The 24,363-nt window shown below is 52.4% G+C and overlaps 1 protein-coding gene and 1 gene segment (V, D, J or C); one reads left to right on the top strand and one right to left on the bottom strand.

Annotated features, from left to right (window-relative positions):
- Nucleotides 1–24,363, bottom strand: part of LOC104846689 (immunoglobulin heavy constant gamma 1-like) — an 868,336-nt gene that overhangs the window by 230,155 nt on the left and 613,818 nt on the right.
- Nucleotides 1–24,363, top strand: part of LOC111752811 (uncharacterized) — a 355,617-nt gene that overhangs the window by 73,053 nt on the left and 258,201 nt on the right. For all 5 annotated transcript variants that reach the window (XR_010318810.1, XM_064273601.1, XM_064273603.1 and 2 more), the window contains exon 3: nt 19,939–20,046. Coding sequence is in view for 4 of the 5 variants with exons in the window: in XM_064273601.1 (XP_064129671.1) it covers nt 19,939–20,046 (108 nt within the window). In the remaining variant the exon portion in view is untranslated. The remainder of the gene's footprint in view (nt 1–19,938; nt 20,047–24,363) is intronic.

The following is a 24,363-nucleotide window of genomic DNA, read 5'->3' as shown; positions in this document are numbered from 1 at the left end:
ATTTCCATTTAGTTCAAAGTATTTTTAAATTTCTCTTCAGGGTTCTCTTTTGACCCATATCTTATTCAGCAGTGTGTTGTTTAACTTCCAAATATTTTGATATTTTCCAGCTAACTTAAAAAAAAAAAAAAAATCCAGTGCCAGCTAACCTACTGTTATTGATTTCTAGGTTTAATTCCATTGTGGTCTAGAACATATTTTAATGATTTTTTTTTTTTTTCTTTTAAATGTGTTAGGTGTTTTTTATGTCCTGATGATCCACTCCTAAGGCCTCCTGAGCTTCCTTCCTGGTCTCACCTTGTATGCATGGAGATGTTTACACTGCTGTGATGGTCATCTGTACCTTATTGTAAACCCAGGAGGACAGAATGCATTTCTCTTGGCCTCTCAGGGCCTGCCATGCACTTGGGGTGCTGGAATATTAACTGAATGAATGAAGTCTTGTGGCTTTGGGAGTGAATGAAGAAATATATTATTGCCTGGGGAGGGTGTGTGTTTTTTTTGGGGGGGGGGGACGTAGTTGCAGAGAAATGTGCATGCTGAACCTATTTTTATGTTGAAAGCAGCTTTTGAAAATCTCTATATACTATGTGTAAGTGGAGGGGGAAGGGCCTAGGCCACAAGAAGTTGAGGTTTGTGGCTGAGAGTCAGGTCAGGAGGGACTGGAGGTCTGGGGAGATGCAGGGCCAGAAGGAGGGACAGGAAGGGAAAATTGATGCCTTAAAGCTGATTTCTGAGGCCTTGCTGGCCTTGAGTTTATCTGCTTCCCGTGTGGGGAGGGTGTGGGATATGGGGCCTGGAGGTAAGCCTGCCTGGCTTGACCAAGGGGCACCACAGGCCTGGCTGAGCCCGAGACTCCCAAGAAGGGCTAAGTTGCTGGAGGCCTGCATAACTCTGGAGTGGCCAAGGCCATGGCTGACCTGGAGCCCCAGGTGTCAGGTCCACAGACCCCTATCCCCTTTCACTGAAGCTGGCCCATCTGGACCCAGGAAAGTCAGCTGGCGAGTGATGCCCTGAACACCCTTCTTGTGTGGGGCACTGGCTCCTGATGTAGAACACAGGCTCTGGGTCACAGTAATCATACAGGAGAAACAGGATGTTGAGCACACGTGGGGGTAGCATGGGGAAGGGGCTGGACCCTGTCCTAACCAGCCAGATGAGCTCCTACTGCTCCACTGTGCTCTTGATGTACCAGGAGAAGCATGGAACCTGACTGACTGGTGTGGAACCTTGAAAGCCGGGACAGGTACATACGCAGGGTCATGGAGGGGTACAGGCTGCACTGGGGGCTCCACAGAGACCTGGCTGCAGGGATGATCTCCCCACTAGTGCTGAAGGCAGTGGGCTTGACTAGGCTGAAGTTGGGGTGAAGGAAAAATAGGCAGAACAAGTGCAGATCTCTATTCTTGGATTTGAGGATCCACCACCTGCCCTGGCTCCCCAGGAAGGACTCCAGCTGAGCCTTCTCGACACACTTCTGCTTCCCAGCTCTGAGTGGGTGAGGGCTGTGTTCTTTTGGAAGCCTACCTATCAGCTGAACTTCACCTTCACTGTGCTCTTTTGGCCTTCCTGAAAGGGGTTTATGACCCTGGTTGAGCTCTAGCTGCACAGTGGGGAACTCCCCCCTCAATCCACTCACTTGGACTTCCTCCCCAACTCATGCTTCTTAGTCCTCACAATGAATCGAAGCCCCTTTTGGGTTCCCTGCTGTTAGGGTGGAGTTACTATCAGAGCCTGGCAGGTCTCAAGCTCCAGCACTGGCCTCTTTCTGTCCGTCCTCTGGCTGCTGGGATATAGTTTTTGACTAGGTCTTTCTCACAGTGGTAGGTCCAACCATACCCACCTTGACACGGGGCAGCACAGAATCCCTCTGTACCTTCTGCTGCCTGTAGGGTAGGGTACCAGGCAGAATTGCATGGAGAGTGGTCTTGAAGAGCTCTCTGGCCTTGGCTCTGAGCCTCTCTAGTCCAGAAGCCACTGGATGAGTTTTATGTGTGATGTGTGGCACTGTGGTCCTAGCCATAATAACCAGTGTGTTGTGGGCCTGCCCAAATTCTGCTGGGTCTGACCAGGGACGTTCTCCTGGGCAAACATTGGCCTTTTCTGGCCTTGACAGGATTGGGTGCTGTCCCTCAGCCCTGGTCTGTTCTCCAGAAGTCCAAGTCTCCAAAGTCAATGCACAGGTTAGAATCTGCCACTGGTTGCAGGGTCGGTGGGAACTGCGATGGAGTGGCCATCTGGATCAGAGCACTGTGATTGTAGCCCAGCTCAGGGTGGCCAGGTGTCCCTCTCTCCACTGTCACTGGGCATTCCAGGACTCCGCAGTGCTGTCCCAAAAGGGTCTCCCACACCAGGTCCTGGCTGTGTTGGCTATCACATGAGGAGGCCACCCCAAAAGTCTTTTTGCTCTGCCCTGAGTCACTATGGGAGTAACCCCACTGAGAGAAGGTCCTGTGGAGAATGTGCCCTTTCCCAGAGTGTGGATCTCTCATTGTTGGAGACCCTGAGAACTCTGGAGGAAGAGACCAGGGGTGGCAGGAATGCGGTTGGGGTGGTAAAGGAGCATCCTGAGAAGAGCCTTTTGCCCCTCTCCCCACACCCCTCAGCTGCCAGAACCCCTTGTCTTTACCAGCATCACTATCTACTGCTGCCCCAGTCAGGTACTAGGTGGAGGAGATGGGACCTGGAGACAGGTCCCACCACCAGGGCTATGAAAAGAGGCAGGGATGGTTTCTTCCCCTGTCTGCCCCTGCAGCTGTCTTGGCTGGTATTTGCTGGGAAGTCAGTCACTGTGGTAGTAACTACCACTAACGTAGTATCACAGCATTAGAGCCTCATACGAAATCTTGGGCATCCAGCCTCTGCGCCCACATCTGGCATAGTGTCCAGGTGCTTCCCACTTGAGGGAAGGAGGAGACCACAGCAGAGGGGAGGAAGAAGAGTTGAGGGCTGGGTTGCCCTGGGGGAAGTGAAGGGATACATGGGGCTAAGAGGAACTGGGGCCTGAAAGGGGGCAACCTAGAGCCCAGGGGTCTCCAGTACACATCTCTGCCCAGACAATCCCCTCTGCACCTCCTGGCCTGGTGGCCTGGGAGTGGAGCAGGCTTCCACAGGCCTTCATTGTACATTTCTGTGACCTCTGGTGTGGACTGTGATCAGTGGTTCTATTGAGGGGTTGCCCAGAGCAAAGGATTGTTGGGAGCATCGAATGTTCTGTGATTTCAGTGTGGGGCCTCAGGGCCCTCAGGGGGCTTTGCAGTCATTGGTCTGGTGGTTCAGGGTGGGAGGTAGTGGATGAAGTAGCAGGTGTCTGAGGCCCAGTTATCAAGGCCTAAGCCTTCTCTGCAGAGGAGCTCAAGGTGGCCACCATCAGGAAGTGGACAGGTTCACAGCCTCAGAAGCCCTCAGTCTGCTCCTGCTTTTGCTCAGGGGCAGGAGAGTCAGTAAGGTCAGGCCAGAAGCCAGAGCAGGTGAGGAGAAAGGTGGCCTGAGAATGCCCAGCTGAGGGAAGCATTGTGTGGTTTCTCTGAACTGCTAGGGGTGATGCTGCTGAGGCTGGGGCCTGGGCACCTGGGGTTCTAGGCGCCACTCAGCTCAGCTGGAGGCGGATGGCTAGAGCCCTCTCCTGCATGGATGCCTCCTAGGTGGCCAGTGGGTGAGTGTCTGTGCCGTTGACTGGTTTGTGGCTATGCTTCCCGAGCCTTGTTATGGAGAGGGGATCACGCTTCCAACCTCCAGGACCTTTGGGAGGACAGCATGAGGTGACCAGGCCTAGCTACTAATATGACCTATGGGAGTCAGGTGATTTTTATCAGGGTCCATGCCACTGTGGTAACCACTACTTCTCTGTCACCCACAGTGACAGGGACTCAGACAAAACTGCTTGCTCCTGCAGGGGCTGGAGGGCCACAGAGGGCCTCAGAAGCTGGGCCAGGTGCCCCTGGGAGGCTAAGCTGCCAGCGGTGTGGGGGAAAGATATCCCTACAAGAGAGTGGGGTCTTAATGGAAACCCCTGGGGGATTGTGGGGGTATTCTCTAGGCTTATGGCTTAGAGTCCTTGGTCTCCAGGAATTGCCCCAGTAGCCTGAGCGAGCAGCTGGTGCTCTCAGCTCCCTCCATAGCTGTTTGGGTGAGCCTGCCCCAGGCCGTCACTGCTCATACCTCAATTTCCCCATGGTGAGGGAGCGATGATATAGTCTGGATGGAGCAAGGTAGCAGAGGATGGATTACTTGTGTACATTCCTGACACCAGCCTGGGCCTCCCTCACCCTTTGCCTAGTCCCAGGCTGGGCCCTCATTGCCCCTTTGAGCATCCTTTGGTCCTTTGGTCATCACTGGGGTCCCAACCCCAAGTACCACTATGCCCTCCTTCCAGGTGGCCAGACTCACAGAGGGGCACCCTCCAACTGCCTTTCTCCCACTCCCCCGCCCCAGGGTCTCGGAAGCACTGGGGCTTGTGTGGAGCAGGTGGTTGCTGCTATGGTTTGTGCCACTGTGATCATCATAGTCATTGTCATCCACCACAGCTCGATGCTCTATGAGAAGATCTGTGTCTGGGGCCTGGGCAGGCTGGTGTATCTACAGAAGCACAGAGGGTCCAGGTGGCCAGCCTCACTCTGTAGTTACAACTGTAGGCCTAGCTGGTGAGCTGGATGAGGAGGAGGAAAGAAAATTCTCAGGTTCTTCTGGCGCTGGAATTCAAGGGTGAGGGAGTCACAGAAGAGACATAGGTGGACAGGAGACCAGAGACAGTGAGGATGTCAGTCTGGATGCTTGGGGGCCTCCTGAGTGCCCAGAGGCTGGGTGATAGGAACTCCATGTGTCCTGCTTTACCTTCGGGGGCCTGGGTCCGGCTGGAATGGGTGCCAGGGAGAAGAAAATAGGGGTGGATGCCAACCCACAGGTCTCTGGTACTGGGCTGGGAGGAGGAGGAAAGGCTTACAGAGTATGGGCTGGTTGTTTGGTAGAGGAACTGAATCAGGACCCACCTGAACTCATGTCCCACCTGACTCTACCTGGTTCCTATCCCAGAAGACAGAGGAGGGATTCTTTTGGGACTTGCTCCTGGAGGGGCTGCTCTGAGACTCCCTTCCCCGGGGGCTGACAGATTTCCAGCACAGTGTCCCTGATGATGACCTCAGCCAGACACCGATGTGCAGAGAGCCCTGCACTATCCCTCTTCTGGGGAGAAGCCCCTCCAGACCTCGAGGTGGGTAGGAGTCTGCGACAGTTGCTGCCCAAAGGAGCCTAGGCTGACATGCTCCCCCAGCGAACTTCTGTGCAGCTACAGTGTCCTTTCCTCTGTCAGCCTCCTGAGGCTCCCGGGCAGATCTGGAACTGACTCCCCAACTGACCTTCTCCAAGACTGGACTCCCTGACGTTGGGGTGGGGGCTCAGCTGTAGTCATGCCCACTTGGGGACAATGGGAATAGTGCTTCCTCAGGAGCAGAGAGAATGGTTGCTAGCAAAGAGTACTTCCTCCCCGTGCTGGTGCCTGACTCTGTGGGCCATAGTGTTCTCTGGGTAGGGACTGTCTGCCCACAGAGCTTGACCACCATGAGGCATCTGGTGCTATCTCAGGTCTCGAGTGGTTACCTGTGGCCAGACATATTCTGGGATCCAGGGAGCTGGGGTCCCAGGACAGGCTGGGCTTGGAAGCCACCAGCTAAGGGGCAGATGGATACTGTCCCTGGTTCTGGTGCTGACCCTGGCCATGGGAAGCTGGGAGTTGAGGGGTGGATTTTTTCTGCTGAGTCTGTCACTGTGGTAGTTATCTTTACACAATGGGAGGGTCCTTGAGAAAAAATTCTGGGCTCCTGGGCCCTTGCCCTGCTCATAGCTCTTTAGAGAGCTCACCTGACCCAGACAACCAGTGCCCCAGACCCAGATCACTGCTCAGTGGTCTTCTCTACACACAGGGCAGGCAGGCAGTCTGGCCCAGTCCCTGTGGTCCTGGCCACTGGGAAGGGGTTTGAGGTTACACTGTACTCTGCAATGTATGGACAAACCCAGCCCCCGAGGGGCTGTTGTCATGGGTGCAGGTGCATAGTGGAGTGCCCACACTTCCTTCCCTGAGGTGGGGTCTGTACAGGAGGGCTGCCCAAGGGTGCCAGTTTAATGTGGGCTGTTCTCATGCAGGGTGGACCAGCTGACCAGTGACCAGGGACAGACTTAGGAGGCGAGACACCCATTACTGGAAGTTCTTTGTTTTTGAAGTGTGAGCATGATCCACGGTTGGCTCCTAAAAAAAAAAAATGGAGGTCAAATGAAAGGCATGGTTCGTAGAAGCCTGGGCTGGTCCAGGGGCTCTGCATGACTTTTCTGCACAAAAGGGGGTAATGCCAGACCCTGGCTGCTTGGACCTGGTTGGCCAGCATTCTGCCAGCACAACCACCTCTCCTGGGCAGCCCCCTGGTTAAGGCCGTGGATGCACCCCCTTGTGGGCGTGGGTGGTTGGCTAGAGGCTACTTGGAGTCCACGCGCCTGCTAGACACCCCAACCCTCAGTTGCACCTACAGCGGCCCACCCAGGCTTTCCACAAGGACAAAGAATTCTAAAACGAAACCACTCGGCCCCACCTACCCTCCTCAGAGATAAAACAAAAAAAAAAACCCAAATCCCCTGCCGTTGAGTTGATTCTGACTCACAGGGACCCTATATGACAGAGCAGAACTGCCCCACAGAGTTTCCAAGGAGTGCCTGGTGGATTTGAACTGCTGACCTCTTGGTTAGCCGCTGTAGCACTTAAACACTATGCCACCAGGGTTTCTGAAACCCTCATAGGTAGCAACATTCAATTCTCAACCAGTCTGTTTTCTGGCTGGGTATGGGGTGCAGCTTGGTGTGGGGTGCAGGGATGTATGACCAAGAGACCCAGTGAAGGCAGGGCTGGGACGGTGCCAGGACACCAGGTACAGCCCAACCTTGCTGCTGCCTCTGTCCAAAATGGGGGGGCATCACAAAGTAGTGTGTCTGAGATGCCAAGCTGTGGCACTGATTTGTTGACCAACCCGGAAGGAGGAGGTGTGATTTTTTGGATTGTCCACTCTAAGCCAGCAGACAATGGCCTTGGGGGGGGGGGTGGTCAGGAGGAGCGGACCCACTATGAGCGAGATTAGGCTGAGTTTGGAGTTAGTTTTGGTCCGTGTGTTTCATGACTAGTATGGATTTCCCTGGTGAGGTCTCTGTGGTGATGCTCCAGGGGCTTGGGTGTCCAGGGAGCCATGTCACCATGGTGGTGCTATACCTGCTGGCTTGGGTCACAGGCCACATGGCTGTAGTACCCGCAGAATCCATGGTGGTGTGTCCCTGTTTGTTTTAATTACCTAGTGCTGCTATAGCAGAAATATCACAAGTGGTGACTTTCACAGAAAGGTATTTTCTCACCCTTTAGGAGGCTAGAAGTCCGACTTCAGAGTGCTGACACTAGAGGAAGGCTTTCTCTCTCTCTGTCCTTGCCTCTTTTCAACTTCTATTCCTAGAAGAAGTTCACGTGGCTTCTATCATGTACTCGTTTGCTTGCTTAATCTGCTCTTTTTTTATCACAAAAGAAATTGATTCAAGACACACCTTATATTTGTAGTGCCTAAACAATGAAGAAAACTATTCCCAGGTGGAATTCTAGCCACAGGGATAGGAGTTAGGATTTATAACACATTGTTTTGAGGGACAGAATTTGATCCATAACACATTTCAAAATCGTGGGTGAGGCTGCAGTGCCTGGTGGGAGGGTCTGGGGTATAGGGATGGGCTTTTGCAAGGCATTGTGAGGCTGGGGCCTTAAGAGCCAGGACCATCACGGTAATACCACAGTTGTGCAGGCCTGTCCCTGATCCCCCTCTGGCAGGATGGTGGGCAGACAACCCCAGAGGTAGAGACCTGATGAGCTTGGGGCTGTGCCCTGTGCCTGAGAATCTGCTTGCTGAAACACCTGAGGTGGGGGGGGGCTCCAGGGGTGGCATGGCTATGTCAGCCTGTCATGGGACTCCCCCTGAGCTGGTAGGTGTCTGTCCATCTTGGAAATCAGCCCCTCCACCACTGCAGCAGCACCCAGGGTGGGTGAGTCCCATCACCACTGTGCATGGGTTACTTGGGTGTCCTTTTATATCCTAGGGGCTAGCAGCACCTAACCCAGGAAGGTGGGAGGAGGGAGCAGAGGTCAAGGTGGGAGGTCTGGGCTTCTCCAGCCCAGGGCAGGGGGATGCCTAGGGCAGTGACTCTGCAGTTTACTCCCTACTCTGTGAGAGCACAGGATGTGCCTTAAGGGTAGAGACCTGGGTCCTAGGAGCTCCTCCCAGCAGTGGCTGTGGGTCAGCAGCTACCCCAGGCCCTGTCCCCTACTTCCTCTCAGGGTGGCCTGGACCTCAATGCCCTGAGTGCACTGCCTGCCTCCTCCTCTGATTTGTGCCTTCAGCCTCTGCTCAGAAGACTCTTTGTTCTTTTGCTGGCTTCGCCCTCAGGGAGTCAAGGGTGGATGGTGCTCAGAGACCTGAGCTCCACAGAGGGGCAGGTGTGAGGGACAGAAGTTGCAGTTTAAGACTTGGAGCAGTTCCAGCATGCTAATGGGTGAGTTAAAAACAAAACAAAACAAAAAACAACAAAAGAACTTTTATTCACTCAGTATAAGTCCCATTATAAGTGCATTCTCTGCACCTGGTGAAAATTTAAAATATAACGAAGAGTGGAAATGGACAAAGCATATCCCACTTCCTTGTGCCTCCATGCCTCACAGGCAGAGGCCTACAGTACAACCCTCTTGGTATTCTCTGTGCACACCAGAAAGAACAAAATACCCTGGTGAATACATGCCTCAGTTTCATCTCACTTATGCAGGGCTGGTGTTATGGATTGAACTGTGTCCCCAGAAAATATGTGTCAACTTAGGCCATGGTCCCCAGTCTTGTGTGAGTGCCCAGGATTGATTTTGTCGTTTGATAGGATTGTTCTTTGAGTTGTAAATCCTACCTCTGTGATGTTAATGTGGCAGGATTAGAGGCAGATATGTTAATGAACAGTACTCAATGTACAAGATTATCTTGTATCATGAGTCAATCTCTTCTGAGATATAAAAGAGGAACAGAGAGACAGGGGGACCTCATGCCACAGAAAAGTGGTGCCAGAAGTGTGGATTGGAAATTTGCTCTTTATTCTGTGAGAGCGCAGGGTGTGCCTTAGGGGCAGTGACCTGGGTCCCAGGAGCTCCTCCCAGCTGTGGCTGTGTGTTAACAGCCACCAGGCGCTGTGGTCTATGTCCTCCCAGGCTAGCTTGCATGCCAATACCCTGAGAGGGACACCTGGCTCCACCTCTGACTTGTGCCTTGCTGTTGCTGCTCAGGGGGCCCTTTTCCCTTTTGCTGGACTCTCCCTCATGGAGTCAGGGTTGGATGGTGCCCAGAGACCCTAGGCTCCACAGAGGGGCAGGTGGGAGGGACAGAGGTCACAGCTCAGGACCTGGGCCACTTCTAGCACTGTCTAGGGATAAGTTTTCAAAAAATAAACTTGTATTCCTTCACTACAAATCCCGTTATAAATACAGTATCGGCACCTGGTGAAAATTTCAAAATATACAGAGAGTGTAAATGCACTGGGCATGTCCCCTCTCCCTCTCCCCCCATGCCTACCAGGCTGGGCTCTTCCTCGTGATCACAGGCACTAGCCCACCTTTCTACTCTCTTGTTGTTCTCTGTGCACACGTGAGGAAAGATCACAACGCCCTGGTTTATACCTGTTTCGGTTCCGACTCCCTCTTGCAGAGCTGGGGTTATGGATTGAATTGTGTCTAGCAAAAATGTGTGTCAACTTGGCTAGGCCACAGTTCCCAGTATTGTGTGATTGCCCACCATTCTGTCATTTGATGTAATATTCTTACTTATTGTGAATCCTACCACTACAATGTAAATGAGGCTGAATTTAAAGCATTATGTTAATGAGGCAGGACTCAATCTACCAGATTAAGTTGTATCTTGAGTCAATCTCTTCTGAGACATAAAAGAGAGAAGCAAGCAGAGAGACAGCGGAGCCTCATGCCACCAAGAATGTAGTGCCAGAAGCAGAGTGCGTCCTTTGGACCTGGGGTTCCTGTGTTGAGAAACTCCTAGACAGAGGAAAATCGATGACAGGACCTTCCTCCAGTGCCCAAAGAGAGAGAAAGCCTTCCACTGAAGCTGGCGCCCTCAATTCAGACTTCTAGCCTACTAGACTGTGAGAGAATAAGCTTCTGTTTGTTAAGGCCACCCACCTGTGATATTTCTGTTACAACAGCACTAGATGACTAAGACAGCAGGCCTCCAACTGCCCCAGGAGCTGGGCCTCCTTTTCTGTTGTCATCAGTAGGACATCCTTGTCCCATTGTCTCCAAACTCTTACTTCTCTGGGTAGGTGGCAGGTCAGATGCCATGTGCCCTGTGGGAGTTGATGGGCACCACCAGGCTGCACCCCAGGGTGCTGCAATGGACAAGGCTTTTGGGCAGGTGCTGTGTCACTGTGGTAATACCAGGAACTACCACTTTGATATTGTCATGGTGACTCATGTCCCTACACAATCCTCCTGCCTGGGACAGCCCTGTCCACCCTCTGCAGTGGGGATTCCAAAATTTCCAGAGGTTTGGGTTTGGAATTCAGGTGAGGTGGGATGACTGTGACCAGCCCTTTGGGGGCCGAGAGATGGCTGTCTCCAGGGCTGCTGCGAGCAGGCTGGGTGAGTGCCGTGGGTTCCACTGTTGCCAAGGAGGAGCCTTATGGGGAGCAAACCCCTGCTGGGATCCTGAGTAAGTGCGGTAGTTTGTCTGTGCAGACTTTGGTCCCTCCTCTCCAGGAGGACTTTGGGGTCTCAAGTTGTTTCCATCTATTACTCTGTGTCCTTCTTGGCTAAGTGGACGGTGAGTCTTCAGGGCATTGCATCCTTCCTGTGGTTGGTTGTTTTGAAAGATGCAGCTTTGGGATCAAACCTAGGATGTCACTAATGCCCTGGGTTCCCAGGGCTTGGGGATGGGGCAGTAGTCTCTGCAGAACCCTCTGTCTTTCAAGGAACTGTTATGATTCATCTAAGTTATCAAATATGTGGGTATAGAGTTGTTCATAATATCCCCTTATTATCCTTGTGACCTCCATGGGATCAGTAGTGATGACTGCTTTTTCATTTTTGGTATTAGTAATTTATGTCTTCTGTCCTCTTTTTGTGGTTAGCCTGGCTAGCGATTTACCAAATTTACTGATCTCTTCAAAGTACTTGCTTTTGGTTTCACTGAATTCTATTAAATGTCTATTTTCAATTTCATTGCCTTCTGCTCCATTTTTGTCTTCTTTTTGCTTATGTCAGAATTAATTTGGTTTTCATTTTCTGGTTTTGTAAAATGGAAGCTTAGACTTGATTAAACATGTTTCTTCTTTCCTAAAAACTTGACTAAATATCTTTCTTCTTTCCTAACATATGGATTCAATGGTATAAATTACTCTCTAAGCACTCCTTTGCTGCATCCCACATATTTTAAAAAATTGTCTTTCATTTCCATTTTGTTCAGAGTATCTTTAAATTTGTCTTCAGACTTCTTTTCTGACCCGAGTGTTACTGAGAAGTGTGTTGTTTAATATCCAAATATTTTGATATTTCTCAACTCTCTTTGTATTATTGATTTCTAGTTTAATTCTATTGTAGTCTACAACATACTTTTAATGATTTGTATTTTCTGAATTGTGTTAAGGTATGTTTTATGTCCTGGTAAGCCACTCCCAAGACTCCCTGAGCTTCCTTCCTGGTCTCACATTGCATGCATGCAGATGTTTGCACAGCTGTGAGGGTCATCTGTACTTGGCTGTAAACCCCAGGGATCAGGACGCATTCGTCTTGGTCTCTCAGGGCTTGACATGTACTACGGGTGCTAGAATATTTACTGAATGAATGAAGTCTTGTAGATTTGGGAATGAATGAAGAAATATATTGTTGACTTCAGGGTGGGGGACAAGTCATAGAGAAATGTGCAGGCTGGTCCTATCTTTATGCTAAAAGCAGCGTTTGAAAATCTCCATGTACTGTGTGTAAGTGGAGGGGAAAGAGCAGAGGCCACAGAAAGTTGAGGCTTGTGGCTAAGAGGCATGACAGGAGGGACTGGAGGTCTGGGGAGCAGCAGGGCCAGAAGGAGGGGCAGGAAGGGAAAATTGACGCCTTAAATCTGACTTCTAAGGCCTTGCTGGCCTAGAGCTTATCACCTTCCCGTGTGTGGCGGGGGGTGCGGAGCATGGGGCCTGTTAGTGGGACTGCCTCTCTGCCCAAGGGGGCACCACAGGCCTGGCTGAGCCCAGGGCCCTTAGGAGGGCTAGCTGGGGCTAGGTGGCTGGAGGCCTGCATAACACTGCAGTCGCCAAGGCCAGGGCTGACCTGGAGCCCAGGTTGTCAGGCCCACAGGCCCCCATCCCTTTTGAATGGTGCTGGCCCATCTGGACTCAGGAAAGGCAACTGGTGAGTGATGCCCTCGGCACCCTTCTGGAGTGGGGCAATGGCTCCTGCTGTAGAAGACAGGCTCTGGGCCACAATGATGAAATGGGAGAAACCCGTTGGTGAGCACACATGGAGGTAGCATGAGGAGTGGACAGAGCCCTGTCCCACCTAGCCAGATAAGCTACTGCTGCATCACTGTGTGCCTAGTGTACCAAAGCATGCCTGGGTCCTGACTGACTGCTGTGGCATCCTCAAAGGCTGGAGACGTACCTACTCAGGGCCATGGAGGGATCCACGCTGGAGTTCGGGCTCCACAGAGACCTGATTCCAGGATGATCTCACCACTGGAGGTGAGGGCAGTGGGTTTCTCTAGTCTGCAGGTAGGCTGAAGGACAAATAGGTGGGTTTCTTTCCTGGGGTAAGAGGAGCCACCACCTACCCAGGCTCCCCAGGTAGTCCCCCAACTGATCCTTCCTGGCACAGGTCCCCCTTCTGGGCTCTGACTGGGCATAGGCTATGTTCTGTTGAAGTCCACCTACCAGCTGAACTTTACCTTCACTGGGCTGGCCCTATCCGGCTTCCTTAAAGGGGTCTATGACCCTGGTTGAGCTCCAGGCCCACCATCCACTACCTAGGACTCCCTGCCCACTCGTGCCTCTTAGTCCTCACCATGAAGCAAAGCTCCTTTCAGGGTCCCGGTTGTTAGTTGGGGGTTAGTGTCAGAGCTTGACAAGTCTCAAGCTCCAACATTGGCCTCTCTTTCTGTCCCTCCTCTGGCTGCTGGGGTCCTGTTTTTGACTCAGTCTTTTGCACAGTGGTAGCTCTCTCTATACACACCTTGACGCAGGGCAGCACCGAATCCCTGTGTACCTTCTGCTGCCTACAGTGAGGAGTGGCAGGTAAGGCCAAATGGGGAGTGATCTTGACCAGCTCTATGGCCTTGGCTCTGAGCCTCTCTAGTTCTGGAGGCCCCTGGGTGAATTGTATGTGCGACTGGAGTCACTGTGTCCTCAGTCATAAGCACTGTGTCATGGACCTGCACAAATTGTGCTGGGTCTGGTCAGGGCTGCCCTCTGGGCAAACATTGGTCTTTTCTGGCCTTGACAGGGAGGGGTGGGTGTCCCTCAGCCCTGGGCTTTTTCTCCAGAATTTCAAGCCTCCAAAGTCAATGCACGTGTCACGATCTGCCCCTGACTACGGGTTGGGGGTGGGGAGTAGGGAGCTGGAATGCGGTGGCTATCCAGTCAGAGCACTGTGATTGGAGCCTAGCTAAGTATAGCCTGGTGTCCCTCTTCACTGTCACTGTGTATTTGGGGCCTCTGCAGTGCTGTCTCAAAGGTGGCTGCCATCTCAGGCCCTGGCTGTGTTGGCTACCACATGAGGGGGCTCCCCAAAAGTCTTTTGGCTCTGGCCTGAGCCACTATGGTGGTAAACTGACTGTGAGAGTGTCTGTACAGAATGTGCCCTTTCTGAATGAGGACCTGGGGTTGTCGGGTACATGATAACCCCAGGGAAAGAGACAAGGTGGGGAAGCAGGAATGAGCTGGGGGTAGCAAAGAAGCTTTCTCAGCTGAGGCTCCCTCCGACCTTCTAGGGCTTCTCCTCTCCACTGGCATCACTATCTACTGCTGCCCTGGCCTGGAGCTGAGTGGAGGAGTTAGCACCTGAAAACAGGTCCCAGCCCTAGGGGTTAGAAGGGAGGCAGAGTTGGGTTTTTCCCCTTGTCCGCCCCTGCAGGGGTCTTGGCTGGTATTTGCTGTGAAGTCAGCCACAGTGGTAGTAAGCACCATAGTAGTAGTAGCATGGCATTAGATCATCGTGCCAAATGTTAGGCATCCATTGCCTTGTGCCCCCACCAGCCCTGGTTTCCTGGTGCTTTCCACGTGAGGGAGGAGGAGAAGACAGCAGAGGGGAGAAAAGGACCGTTGAGGGCTGGGGTGCCCTGGCGCCAGCGAAGGGGTGTTTGGGGGCACTCTGGTAAGAGTCACTTGGGTTTGAAAGGGGGCAACCCAGAGCCCTGCATCTCCAAGAGGCCTCTCTGCCCAGACATTCCACACTGCCCCTTCCAGAGTGGTGGTCGTGGTGTGGAGCAGACTTCCACAGGCCTCCACCCTGCCCTTCTGTGGCCTCTGAACTGGGCGGTGGGCAGTCGGCTATGGGGGGGTGGTGTTGTTCAGGACAGAACAGAGTCTGGGGGAACTGACAACTGAGAGCTCTCACTGTGGGACCTTAGAGCCCTTCGGAGGCTGAGCGGGCAGGGGTCCAGTGGTTCGTGGTGAGTCATGGTGGTTGGGGTAAGGGGTGTCTGAGGCCCACTTCACAAGATCTTGTCCCCTCCATCCCCGCAACCCCACCACACTGCTGAGGAGCTCACACTGGCCACCATGAGGAAGTGGGCAGCCTCACAGCCTCAGAGGCCCTGGGTCTGCTCCTGCCCTTGCTCTGGTGCAAGAGAACCAGTGACATCAGGCTAGGAGCCAGTGGGGTCCAGGGGAAGGGTGGCCTGATACTGCCCAGCTGAGGGAAGCAGTGTGTGATTTCTCTGAACTGTTAGGGGTGGCACTGGGGAAGCCGAATGGTGAATCTGGGGGTCTGGGCATAGCTCAGCTCAGCTGGAGGTGGAAGGCCAGAGCCTTGTCCAACATGGGTGCCCTCTAGGTGGGCAGTGAGTGAGGGTCTTTGCTGTTGACAGGCATGTGGCTATGCCTCCCGACCCTTGTTATGGAAAGGGGATCATGCTTCCAACTACTGGGACCTTTAGGAGGACAGCCTGATGTGACCAGGCCTAACTACAAACACAGCGGGCAAGAGCCGGGTGATTTTCAGCAGGGTTATGCCACTGTGGTAACCACTACTACTCCAAGACCCACAGTGCCAGGGCCCAGACAATACTGCCTGCCCCTGCAGGGGCTGGAGGGCCCCGGAGGGCCTCAGAGGCTGAGCCATGTGCCCCAGGGCATCTGAGCTTCCAGTGTGTGGGGGAAGGATATCCCCAGGGAACGAGGGTAGGGACTTGATGGAGGCCCCCTGGGAAACTGTGGGAGCACACTGTTCAGGCTCATAGCTCAGAGTCCACGGTTTCCAGGAACTGTCACAGTGGCCTTGAGCAGCAACTGGGCTCTCAGCTCCCTCCCTAGCAGTCTGGGTGAACCTGCCCCAGACCCATCACTGCTCATTACTCAGTGTTCCTCCAGTAAGGGGTGATGATGGAGGCCTTATGGATCAGGCTGGCAGAGGTTGAGGAGTTAATTTTGTACACATCTGACACCAGCCCGGGCCTTCCTCTGCCTTTGTCTAGTCCCAGGCAAGGCACTGCACTGTGCCTTTGACAGTCTTTGGGCCCATGAGGTCGTCACTGGGGTTCCCTCTGCAAGCACAAGTATCCCCTCCCTCCAGGTGGCCAGACTCACAGAGGGCCACTCTCCAGCTGTACTTCCCCCACCCTCACCCCAGGATCTGGGAGGCATTGGGACTTTTGGAGCAGGTGGTTGGTGCTATGGGTGGTGCTACTGTGTTACCCTAGTCATAGTCATCTACCACAGCTCGACGCCCTGTGACCAGAACTGGGGCTTAAGCCGGGCAGGGTGGCTGCAGTGAGGGTCCAGGGGCCTCCCTGTATAGCTGCAAGGCTAGCTGGTGGGCTGGGGGAGGAGGTGCTCAGGCTGTCAGTGCTGCTAGGCATCTCAGAGTGAGGCTGAGATCGAGGGGGCATGGGGGGACAGGAGAACGGCCACACCATGAATGGTGGTCTGACTGCACTGGCTGGACTCAGGATGCTGCAGTGCCATCTGCGGGATCATAGGCAGGTTGGTAGGAATTCTGTCTGACCTGTACTGCCTGCGGGGGCCTGCAGTGGACTGGTATGGATGGCAGGGAGAAGGAAAGAGGGTTGGATGACACAAAGCAGGACTCTGGTACTGGGCTGGGAAGAGGAGGGAAGTCCTGCAGGCACGGATTGGGCCTGTGTTAGAGCAATGGCATCAGGACCCACGTGGGCTCAGGTCCCACCTGACTCCACTTGGTTCCTGGCCTAGATGACTGAGGAGGGATTCCTGTGTGGCCAGCTCCTGGAGAGGCTGTTCTGGGACCGCCTTCCCTGGAGGCCGGCAGATTTCTAGCAGAGTGTCCCAGAGGATGACCTCATCAAGAGGCCGCATTGCGGAGAACGCTGCACTATGCTCTTCTGGGGAGAAGGTCTTAATGACCTTGAGGTGGGTGGGGTCCATGATAGGCTAGAGATCAGTTGTTGCCCAAAGGAGCTGCACTTGACATGCTGCCTCAGGGACTTCTGTGCAGTGAATACTGGGCCAGCTATACCATCCTTTTCCTTTTTCAGTCCGTGGAGGCTCCTAGGCAGAGCTGACACTGATTCCCTTTACCTTCCGGGGTCCTCCACATAGGGGGTGGGGGCTTGGCTGCAGTCATGCCCACTGGGGGTCGGTGTGAACAGTGCTTTCTCAACGATATAGAGAGGGTTGCTAGCAAGGTGCTGTCTCCCTGTGTTAGCACCTTGCTCTGTGGGTCATGGATGTCTCTGCGTGCTGGGTGTCTGCCTAAGGGGAGCTTGAGCAGGGGTGAAGCGCCGAATGGTCTCTTCTGTCTTGCCTGACTTCCTGTGGCCAGACACATGCTGGTATCCAGGATGGCTGTGATCCAAGTGGAACCTGAAAAGCTCCCAGCTAAGCGGAGGATGGATGCTATCCTTGAGTCTTGTGCTCACCCTGGCCATGCTGCCCTGGGAACTGAGAGGCAGGTTTTTGCTACAGGTACTTATAGTTGCAGAGTGGGAGGGTTCTAGACAAAAAGCCCACTGTTCCTGGCCCCCTGCACTGCTGCAGGCTCCTTGGAGGGCTCACCTGGCCCAGGTGACCAGGGCCCCAGGCCATAGATCTCTGCTTGGTGGTCTTCTCTGCACATGGGGCAAGCTAGCAGGCTGGCCTGGTCCCTGCACTCCTGGCCCCTGGGAATGTGTCTGAAGTGATGCTCTGTTCTGCAAGTACGAAGGAGCCCAGTGCCCAGGAGCTGTGGTCATAGGGTGAAGGTTCATAGGGGGTTGCCCACACTTCCTTCCCTGGTGTGGAGTCTGTGCAGGAGGGCTGCCTGGGAGTGTCTGTTTTCTGTGGGCTGTTGTCATGCAAGATGGACCATCTGACCAGTGGTCCAAGAGACTGAGGAGGAGAGAAGGCCATTACTGGAAGGTTGTTTGTTTCTGATGTATGAGCATGGTACTTGGTTGGGTCCTAGGGAAGGTGAAGTGAGCGGCTCAGCTAACAGAAGGCCAGGCTGATTCAGGAGCCCTGCATGACATCCCCAGGAAAAAGGCTGTGCCAGCCCTTGGCTGTTTGGACCTGGTTGTCCACTGTCCTGCCAGCACTGCCGTCTTTCCTGGGCACTCCACTGGTTAGGGCCTTGGAGCTGCCCCTTCTTGGGCCAGATCGGGTGGACAGGGTCTACTTAGTGGCCACAGACCAGCTGGACACCCCAGCCTTCAATGGTGTCTACCTGAGGCCTCTCTTTGAGTCACCCACCCCAGCCTTTCCACTCAGAGAAAGGATTCTAAAGGGAATCCACTCAGCCCAACCCACCTTCCTCAAAGGCTGCAAGATTCAGTTCTTATCCCAGCCTGCTACTTGTCTGGGCATGGGGTGTTGGGAATTGTGGGATGCAGGTTTTCAAGCGGAGGAGTGTGATGTGGAGTGCAGAGAAGTATGCCCAAAAGGCCCTTTTACTGCAAGGCTGGGGCAGTGCCAGAGAAGCAGAGGTAGGCCAACTTCCTTTTGCCCCTTTTCAAAATGGGGTGGCATTGTAGAGTGGTGTGTCTGAGGTGCATAGAATATGCCCTGATATGTGGACCAACCCTGAGGGAGGAGGGAGGACATTTGTGGGCTGCCTAGTGGAAGCCAGCAGACAATCTCTTTGGGTGGGAGGTCAGCAGGAGAGTCCCCGCGATGAGCGAGATTAGGCTGAGTCGGGGATTGGCTTTGGTCCATCTGTTTTGTGATCCTTATGGATTTCCGTGGGGGGGTCTATGTGATGATCCCTCCAGGGCTTGCTGGTCTGGGTGGCCATGTCACCACCGAGGTGCTATACCTGCTGGTTTGGGTCATGGGCCACATGGCTGTGGTACCCCAGGAATCCGTGGTGTGTGTTCCTGTTTGTCTTAGTTATCTAGTGCTGCTATAGCAGAAATACCACAAGTGGGTAGCTTCAACAAACAGAAATTATTCTCTCACAGTTTCAGAGGGTAGAAGTCAGAATTCAGAGCTCTAACTCTAGAGGAAGGCTTTCTCTCCCTCTCTCTGCTCTGGGGAAAAGTTACAGTCTCTTTTCAGCATCTTTTCCTAGGTTGTTTGGGAGATTATACAGCTTGTATCATGTAGTTGTTTGCTTGCCTTATCTGCTCTTTTATATCTCAAAAGACATTCACTGAAGACATACCCTGTGCTAATACAGCCTCACTAACATAACAAAGAAAATCGATATGCCAGTGTGATTATAAGAAGAGGTATAAAATACAAAAACCAAACCCATTGCCCTCGAGTAGATTACAACTCATATCAACCCTACAGGACAGAGTAGAACTACCCCATAGAGTTTCCAAAGAGTGCTTGGTGGATTTGAACTTTTGACCACTTGGTTAGCAGCCTTTGCACTTAAACACTATGTAACCACCGTTTCAAACCAGAGGTATAGGGGTTCGGATTTACGACACATGTTTTGGGGGAACACAATTCGATCCATAACACCTTTCAAAACCCTGGTCAGGGCTTCAGTTCCTGGTGAGAGAGGCTGAGGTGTAGGGATGGGTTTTTGAAAGACTTTGTGAGGCTGTGGCCATAACAACCAGAACCATAACAGTAATATCACAGTGGTGCACACCTGCCCCCAATCCTCCTCTGGCAGGATGGAAGGAAGGCAGTTCCAGAGGTAGAGACCTGAGCTTGGGGCTGGGCTTCACGCCTGAGGGGTTTCTTGCTGAAACATCTGGGGGCCTCTCGGGGTGATATGGCTGGCTATGCCAGGCTTTCCTGGACTCCCCCTGAACTGGTAGATGTCTGTCCATCATGGAAATCATCCCTCCCACCAGTGCAGTGGCAACTAGGGTGGGTGAATGCCTATCCCCACTGTGTGTCAGTTACATAGGGGCTTTTTATATCCTCAGGAACAGCAGTACCTGCCCCAGGAAGGCTGGACCAGGGAAGAGAGTCTGAGATGGGAGGTCAGGGCTTCTCCAGTCCAGGGGAGAGGGACTCCTAGGAATGTGAATTGGAAGTTTATTCCTTATTCTGTAAGAGACCACGTGTACTTTAGGGGCAATACCTGTGTTCTAGGAGCTCCTCCCAGCTGTGGCCCTTCCCCAGGTAAGTCCTCAAGCCCCTGCCCCTGCCACATAAGCCTGGCCTTGATGTTGATGGCCTTCGAGGGGCATCTGCCTCCACCTCTGACTTGTGCCTTGCTGTTCCTGCTCAGGGGAATCTTGACTCTTTTGCTGGCTTCTCCTTCAGGGAGCGAGGTGTGGATGGTGCCCAGAGACCCTGAGCTCCACAGAGGGACAGGTGGGAAGGAGAGAAGCCACAGCTCAGGGCCTGGAGAAGGTCCCTCACTGCTAAGGGGTAAGTTTGGAAACAGTCCTCTTACATTCTTTCACTAAACATCCTGTTAGAAATGCCCTATCTGTGCCTGGTGAAAATTTTAAAACATAAAAGGAGTGGTATGTTCCCTCTTCCTCTCCCCCCATGCCTACCAGGCTGGGTTTTCCTCTGTGACCAAGTGCAGGAGCCAGCCTTAAGGCCCTCTTGGTATTCTCTGTGCACACACTCAGAAGGATAAAATTCCTTGGTGAATACCGGCCTCATTCCCACCTCCCTTGTGAAGAGCTGGTGTTATGCATTGAATTGTGTCACCAAAAAATGTGTGTCCACTTGGTCATAGTCTTGTTATTGTGTGATTGTCCACCATTTTGTTGTCTGATGTGATTTTCTTATGTGTTGTAAATCTGCCTCTATGATGTTAATGAGGCAGACTGAGAGGTATTATGTTAATGAGGCCAAACTCCATCCAAAGTCTAGGTTGTGTCTTGAGTGGATCTCTCTTCAGATATAAAAGAGAGATATAACAGCAAGCAGAGACAGTGGGGGACCTCATGCCACCAAGAAAGTAGTGCCGGAAGCAGAGGACTTCCTTTGGACTCAGGGTGCCTGTGTTGAGAAGCTCCTAGACCACAGGAAAATCAATGACCAGGACCTTCCTCTAGTCCCACAGAGAAGAGAAAACATTCCTCTGGAGCTGGCACCCTGAATTCAGACTTCTAGACTACTAGACTGTGAGAGAATAAGCTTCTGTTTGTTAAAGCTACCCACTTGTGGTATTTCTGTTACAGCAGCACTAGATAACTACGACAGCAGGTCAGCAGGCCTCCGACTGGCTCTGCTGCCCCCAAAACTGGGGCTCCTTTCGTGTTGTCATCAGTGGGACATTCTTGTCCCTGTGTCTGTGTCTCTAATCTCCGGCATCCACAGGTGGGTGGCAGGTTGGATGCCTTGTGCCCTGTGGGAATTGACAAGCACTGTTAGGCTGTACTTAAGCGTGCTGCACCACGTTTTGAGTGAGACTTTGGACCAGTGCTGTGTCATTGTGGGGTCCAGAGATACTCCAATCGTAATATTGTCACAGTGACACATGCCCCCACACAATCCTCCTGCTGGGACAGCCCCATTCACCTTCTGCACAGGGTGGTATGGAGTTCAGATGAGGAGGGATGACTCTGACCTGTCCTCTGGGGGCCAAGAAACAGCTATTTTCCAGGGCTGTTGCTTGAGGCCTGGGTGAGTGCTGGGGCTGAACTATGGCTGAGGAGGGGACCCATGGTGGACAAGTCCCTGCATGGGGTCCTGAGTGTGTGGGATGATTTTCCTGTGGGTGCTCCAGGAGAGTCTTTGGATCTAGAGCGATTTCCATCTGGTGCTCTCTGTCTCTCTTGGCTGAGTAGACTGTAAGGCATCAGGGTATTGCATCCCTCCTGAGATTGGGTCTGCTGAATGTTGTAGCTTCTGGATCAAACCTGGGATGTCCCTCACACCCTGGGTGCCCAGGGCCTGGGAATGGGGCAGTGGCCCCTGCGGAATCATCTGTCTTTCAAGAAATTGTTACAATTCTTCTAAGTTATCGTATTATCTAGTATAGAATTTTTCCTGACATTCCAGTATTATCTTTTCAATGTCCATGGGATCAGTAGTGATGACTCTTTTTTCATTTTTGGTATTAGTAATTTGTGTCTTCTCTTCTCTTTTCCTGGTTGCCTTGGCTAGAAATTTATCAGTTTTACTCATCTCTTCAAAGAACCTGCTTCTGGTTTCATTGATTTTTTTTTTCTTTTAAATTTCTATTTTCAATTTCATTGATTTCTGCTCTATGTCTATCATTTATCTTCTTTTTGTTTGTGTCAGATTTAATTTGTTCTCCCTTTTCTGATTTTCTAAAACGGGAGCTTAGAATATTGATTTTATATCTTCCTTCTTTTCTAACACACGCATTCAATGCTATAAATGTCTCTCTAGGCCCTCCTTTTACTGCATCCACACGTTTTGATAAGTTGTCTTTTCAATTCCATTTAGTTCAAGGTATTTTTAAATTTCCCTCAGACTCCTCTTTTGACCCGTGTGTTATTAAAATATGTGTTTTTTAATTTCCAAAAATTCTGATATTTTCCAGCTCTCTTTCTGTTATTGATTTCTACTTTAATTCCACTGAGGTCTAGAACATATTTTTAATGATTTCTATTCTTTTAAATGTGTTAAAGTGTGTTTTATGTCCTGATGATCCACTCCCAAGACCCCCTGAGCTTCATTCCTGGTCTCACATTGCATGCATGCAGATGTTTACACTGCTAGGATGGTCATCTGTACCTGGCAATAAACCCCAGGGGTCAGAATGCATTTTTCCTGGCCTCTCAGGGCTTGACATGCACTAGAGGTGCTAGAATATTTACTGAACAAATGAAATATTGTGGGTTTGGGAGCGAATGAAGAAATATATTGTTGACTGTTGGTAGGGAACAATTTGCAGAGAAATGTGCAGGGTGATCCTATCTTTAAGTTGAAAGCAGCATTTGAAAATCTCCATGTACTGTGTATAAGTAGAGGGGGAAGGTCTGAGGCCACAGGAAGCTGAGGTTTGTGGCTGAGAGGTAGAGCAGGAGGGGCCGGAGGTCTGGGGAGCTACAGGACCTGAAGGAGGGGCACGAAGGGAAAACTGACGCCTTAAGGCTGATTTCTTAGGCCTTGATGGCCTATAGCTTATTTGCTTCCTGTGTGTGGAGGGTGCAGGTGTGGGGCTGGAGATGGGGCTGCCTCCTGCCCAAGGGTCACCACAGGCCCAAGGAGGGCTAGGTGGCCAAAGGACTGAATAACACTGTGGTGCCCAGGCCAGGGCTGACATGGAACTCAGGCTGTCAGGTCCATACACCCCCATCCTGTTTGACTGTAGCTGCCCTATCAGGATCTTGGAAATTTGGCTGATGAGTGATGCCCTGAGCACTCCTTCTTGTGTGGTATAGAAGACAGGCTCTGGGCCGGAGTGATGATATGGGAGAAAGAGGCTGGTGAGCCCATATGGGGGTAGCATGGGGAATGGGCTGAGACCTGTTCCACCCAGCCAGATGAACACCCTGCTGCTCCACTGTGCATTTAGTGTACCGAGAAGAGCCTGGACCCTGACTGGGGTGGCATTCCGAAAGCTGGCACGGATACTTAATCAAGACCGTGGAGGGATATAGGCTGGACTGTGGACTCCACACAGGCCTGGCTGCCAGGATGATCTCCCCCTAGTGCTGAGAGCAGTGGGCTTGAATGGTTTCAGGTAGGCTGAGGACAAAGAGGTGGAAGGCTTGCAGGTCTCTTTCTTGGGGTAGGAGGATCCACCACCTACCCAAGGTCCCCAGGGAGCCCCCAGCGAGCCTCCAATGGAATCTTCCTGCCACACTGCTGCCTCCCCAACTCTGACTTGGTGTGGGCTATGTTCTGTTGGAAATGTGAGTATCACCTGAACTTTAGCTTCACTGTGCTAGTCCTGTCAGGCTTCCTCAAAGGGGTCTATGACCCTGGTTGAGCTCCATCCCCATAGGAGGTATCCCTAAATTCGCTCCCAAGGACTTCATCCCCAGCTCATTCTTTCTAGCCCTTATCATGAAGCAAAGTCCCATGTGGGGTCCAGGCTGTTAGGGTGTGGTGAGTGTGAGAGCCTGGCAGGGCTCAGTGTTCCAACACTGACCTTTCTGTCTGTCTCCCACCCCCGCTGGCTGCTGTCCCTCCAGTTTCTGCTGGGATTCATTTTCTGGCTTGGTCTTGCACACAGTGGTATCTGCTATCATAACCACCTTGACTCAGGGCAGCACAGAATCCCTCTGTACCTGCCACTGCCTTTGGAGAACTGTGCCAGGCAAGACTGCATGGGTGTGGGCTTGAGGAGCTCTACGGCCTTGGCTCTGAGCCTCTCTAGTTACCGAGGCCACTGGGTGAGATTTTCGTGAGACATGTGTCACGGTGGTTCCAGCTATAATTACTATGTCGTGGACATGCACAAATTCTGCTAGGCCTGCCCAGAGCAGTTCTCCTGGGCAAACATTGCCCTTTCTGGCCTTGACAGGGTTCGGTGGGTATTGTTCAGCTCTGGGCTTTTCTCCAGAATTCCATGTTTGCAAAGTCAGTGCACAGGTCAGGATTTGCCCCTAGGTGCAGGGGGTGAGGTTGAGTTTGGGGGTTGCCTGCAATATAATGGCCATCTGGATCATAGCCCCGAGATTAAAGCCCAAGCCAGGGTGGCCTGTTTTCCCTCTTTGCTGTCACTGTGCACTCCCTACCTCCTCAGTGCTGCCCCAAAGGGGTCTGCTACCCCAAATCCGGACTGTGTTGGCTACCATGTGAGGAGGCAAA

Source organism: Loxodonta africana, chromosome 21 (genome assembly GCF_030014295.1).
Source record: "Loxodonta africana isolate mLoxAfr1 chromosome 21, mLoxAfr1.hap2, whole genome shotgun sequence".
Lineage (NCBI taxonomy): Eukaryota > Metazoa > Chordata > Mammalia > Proboscidea > Elephantidae > Loxodonta > Loxodonta africana.
The sequence above is the reverse complement of the archived record's forward strand: the minus strand, read 5'-3'. Positions and strand labels throughout refer to the sequence as shown.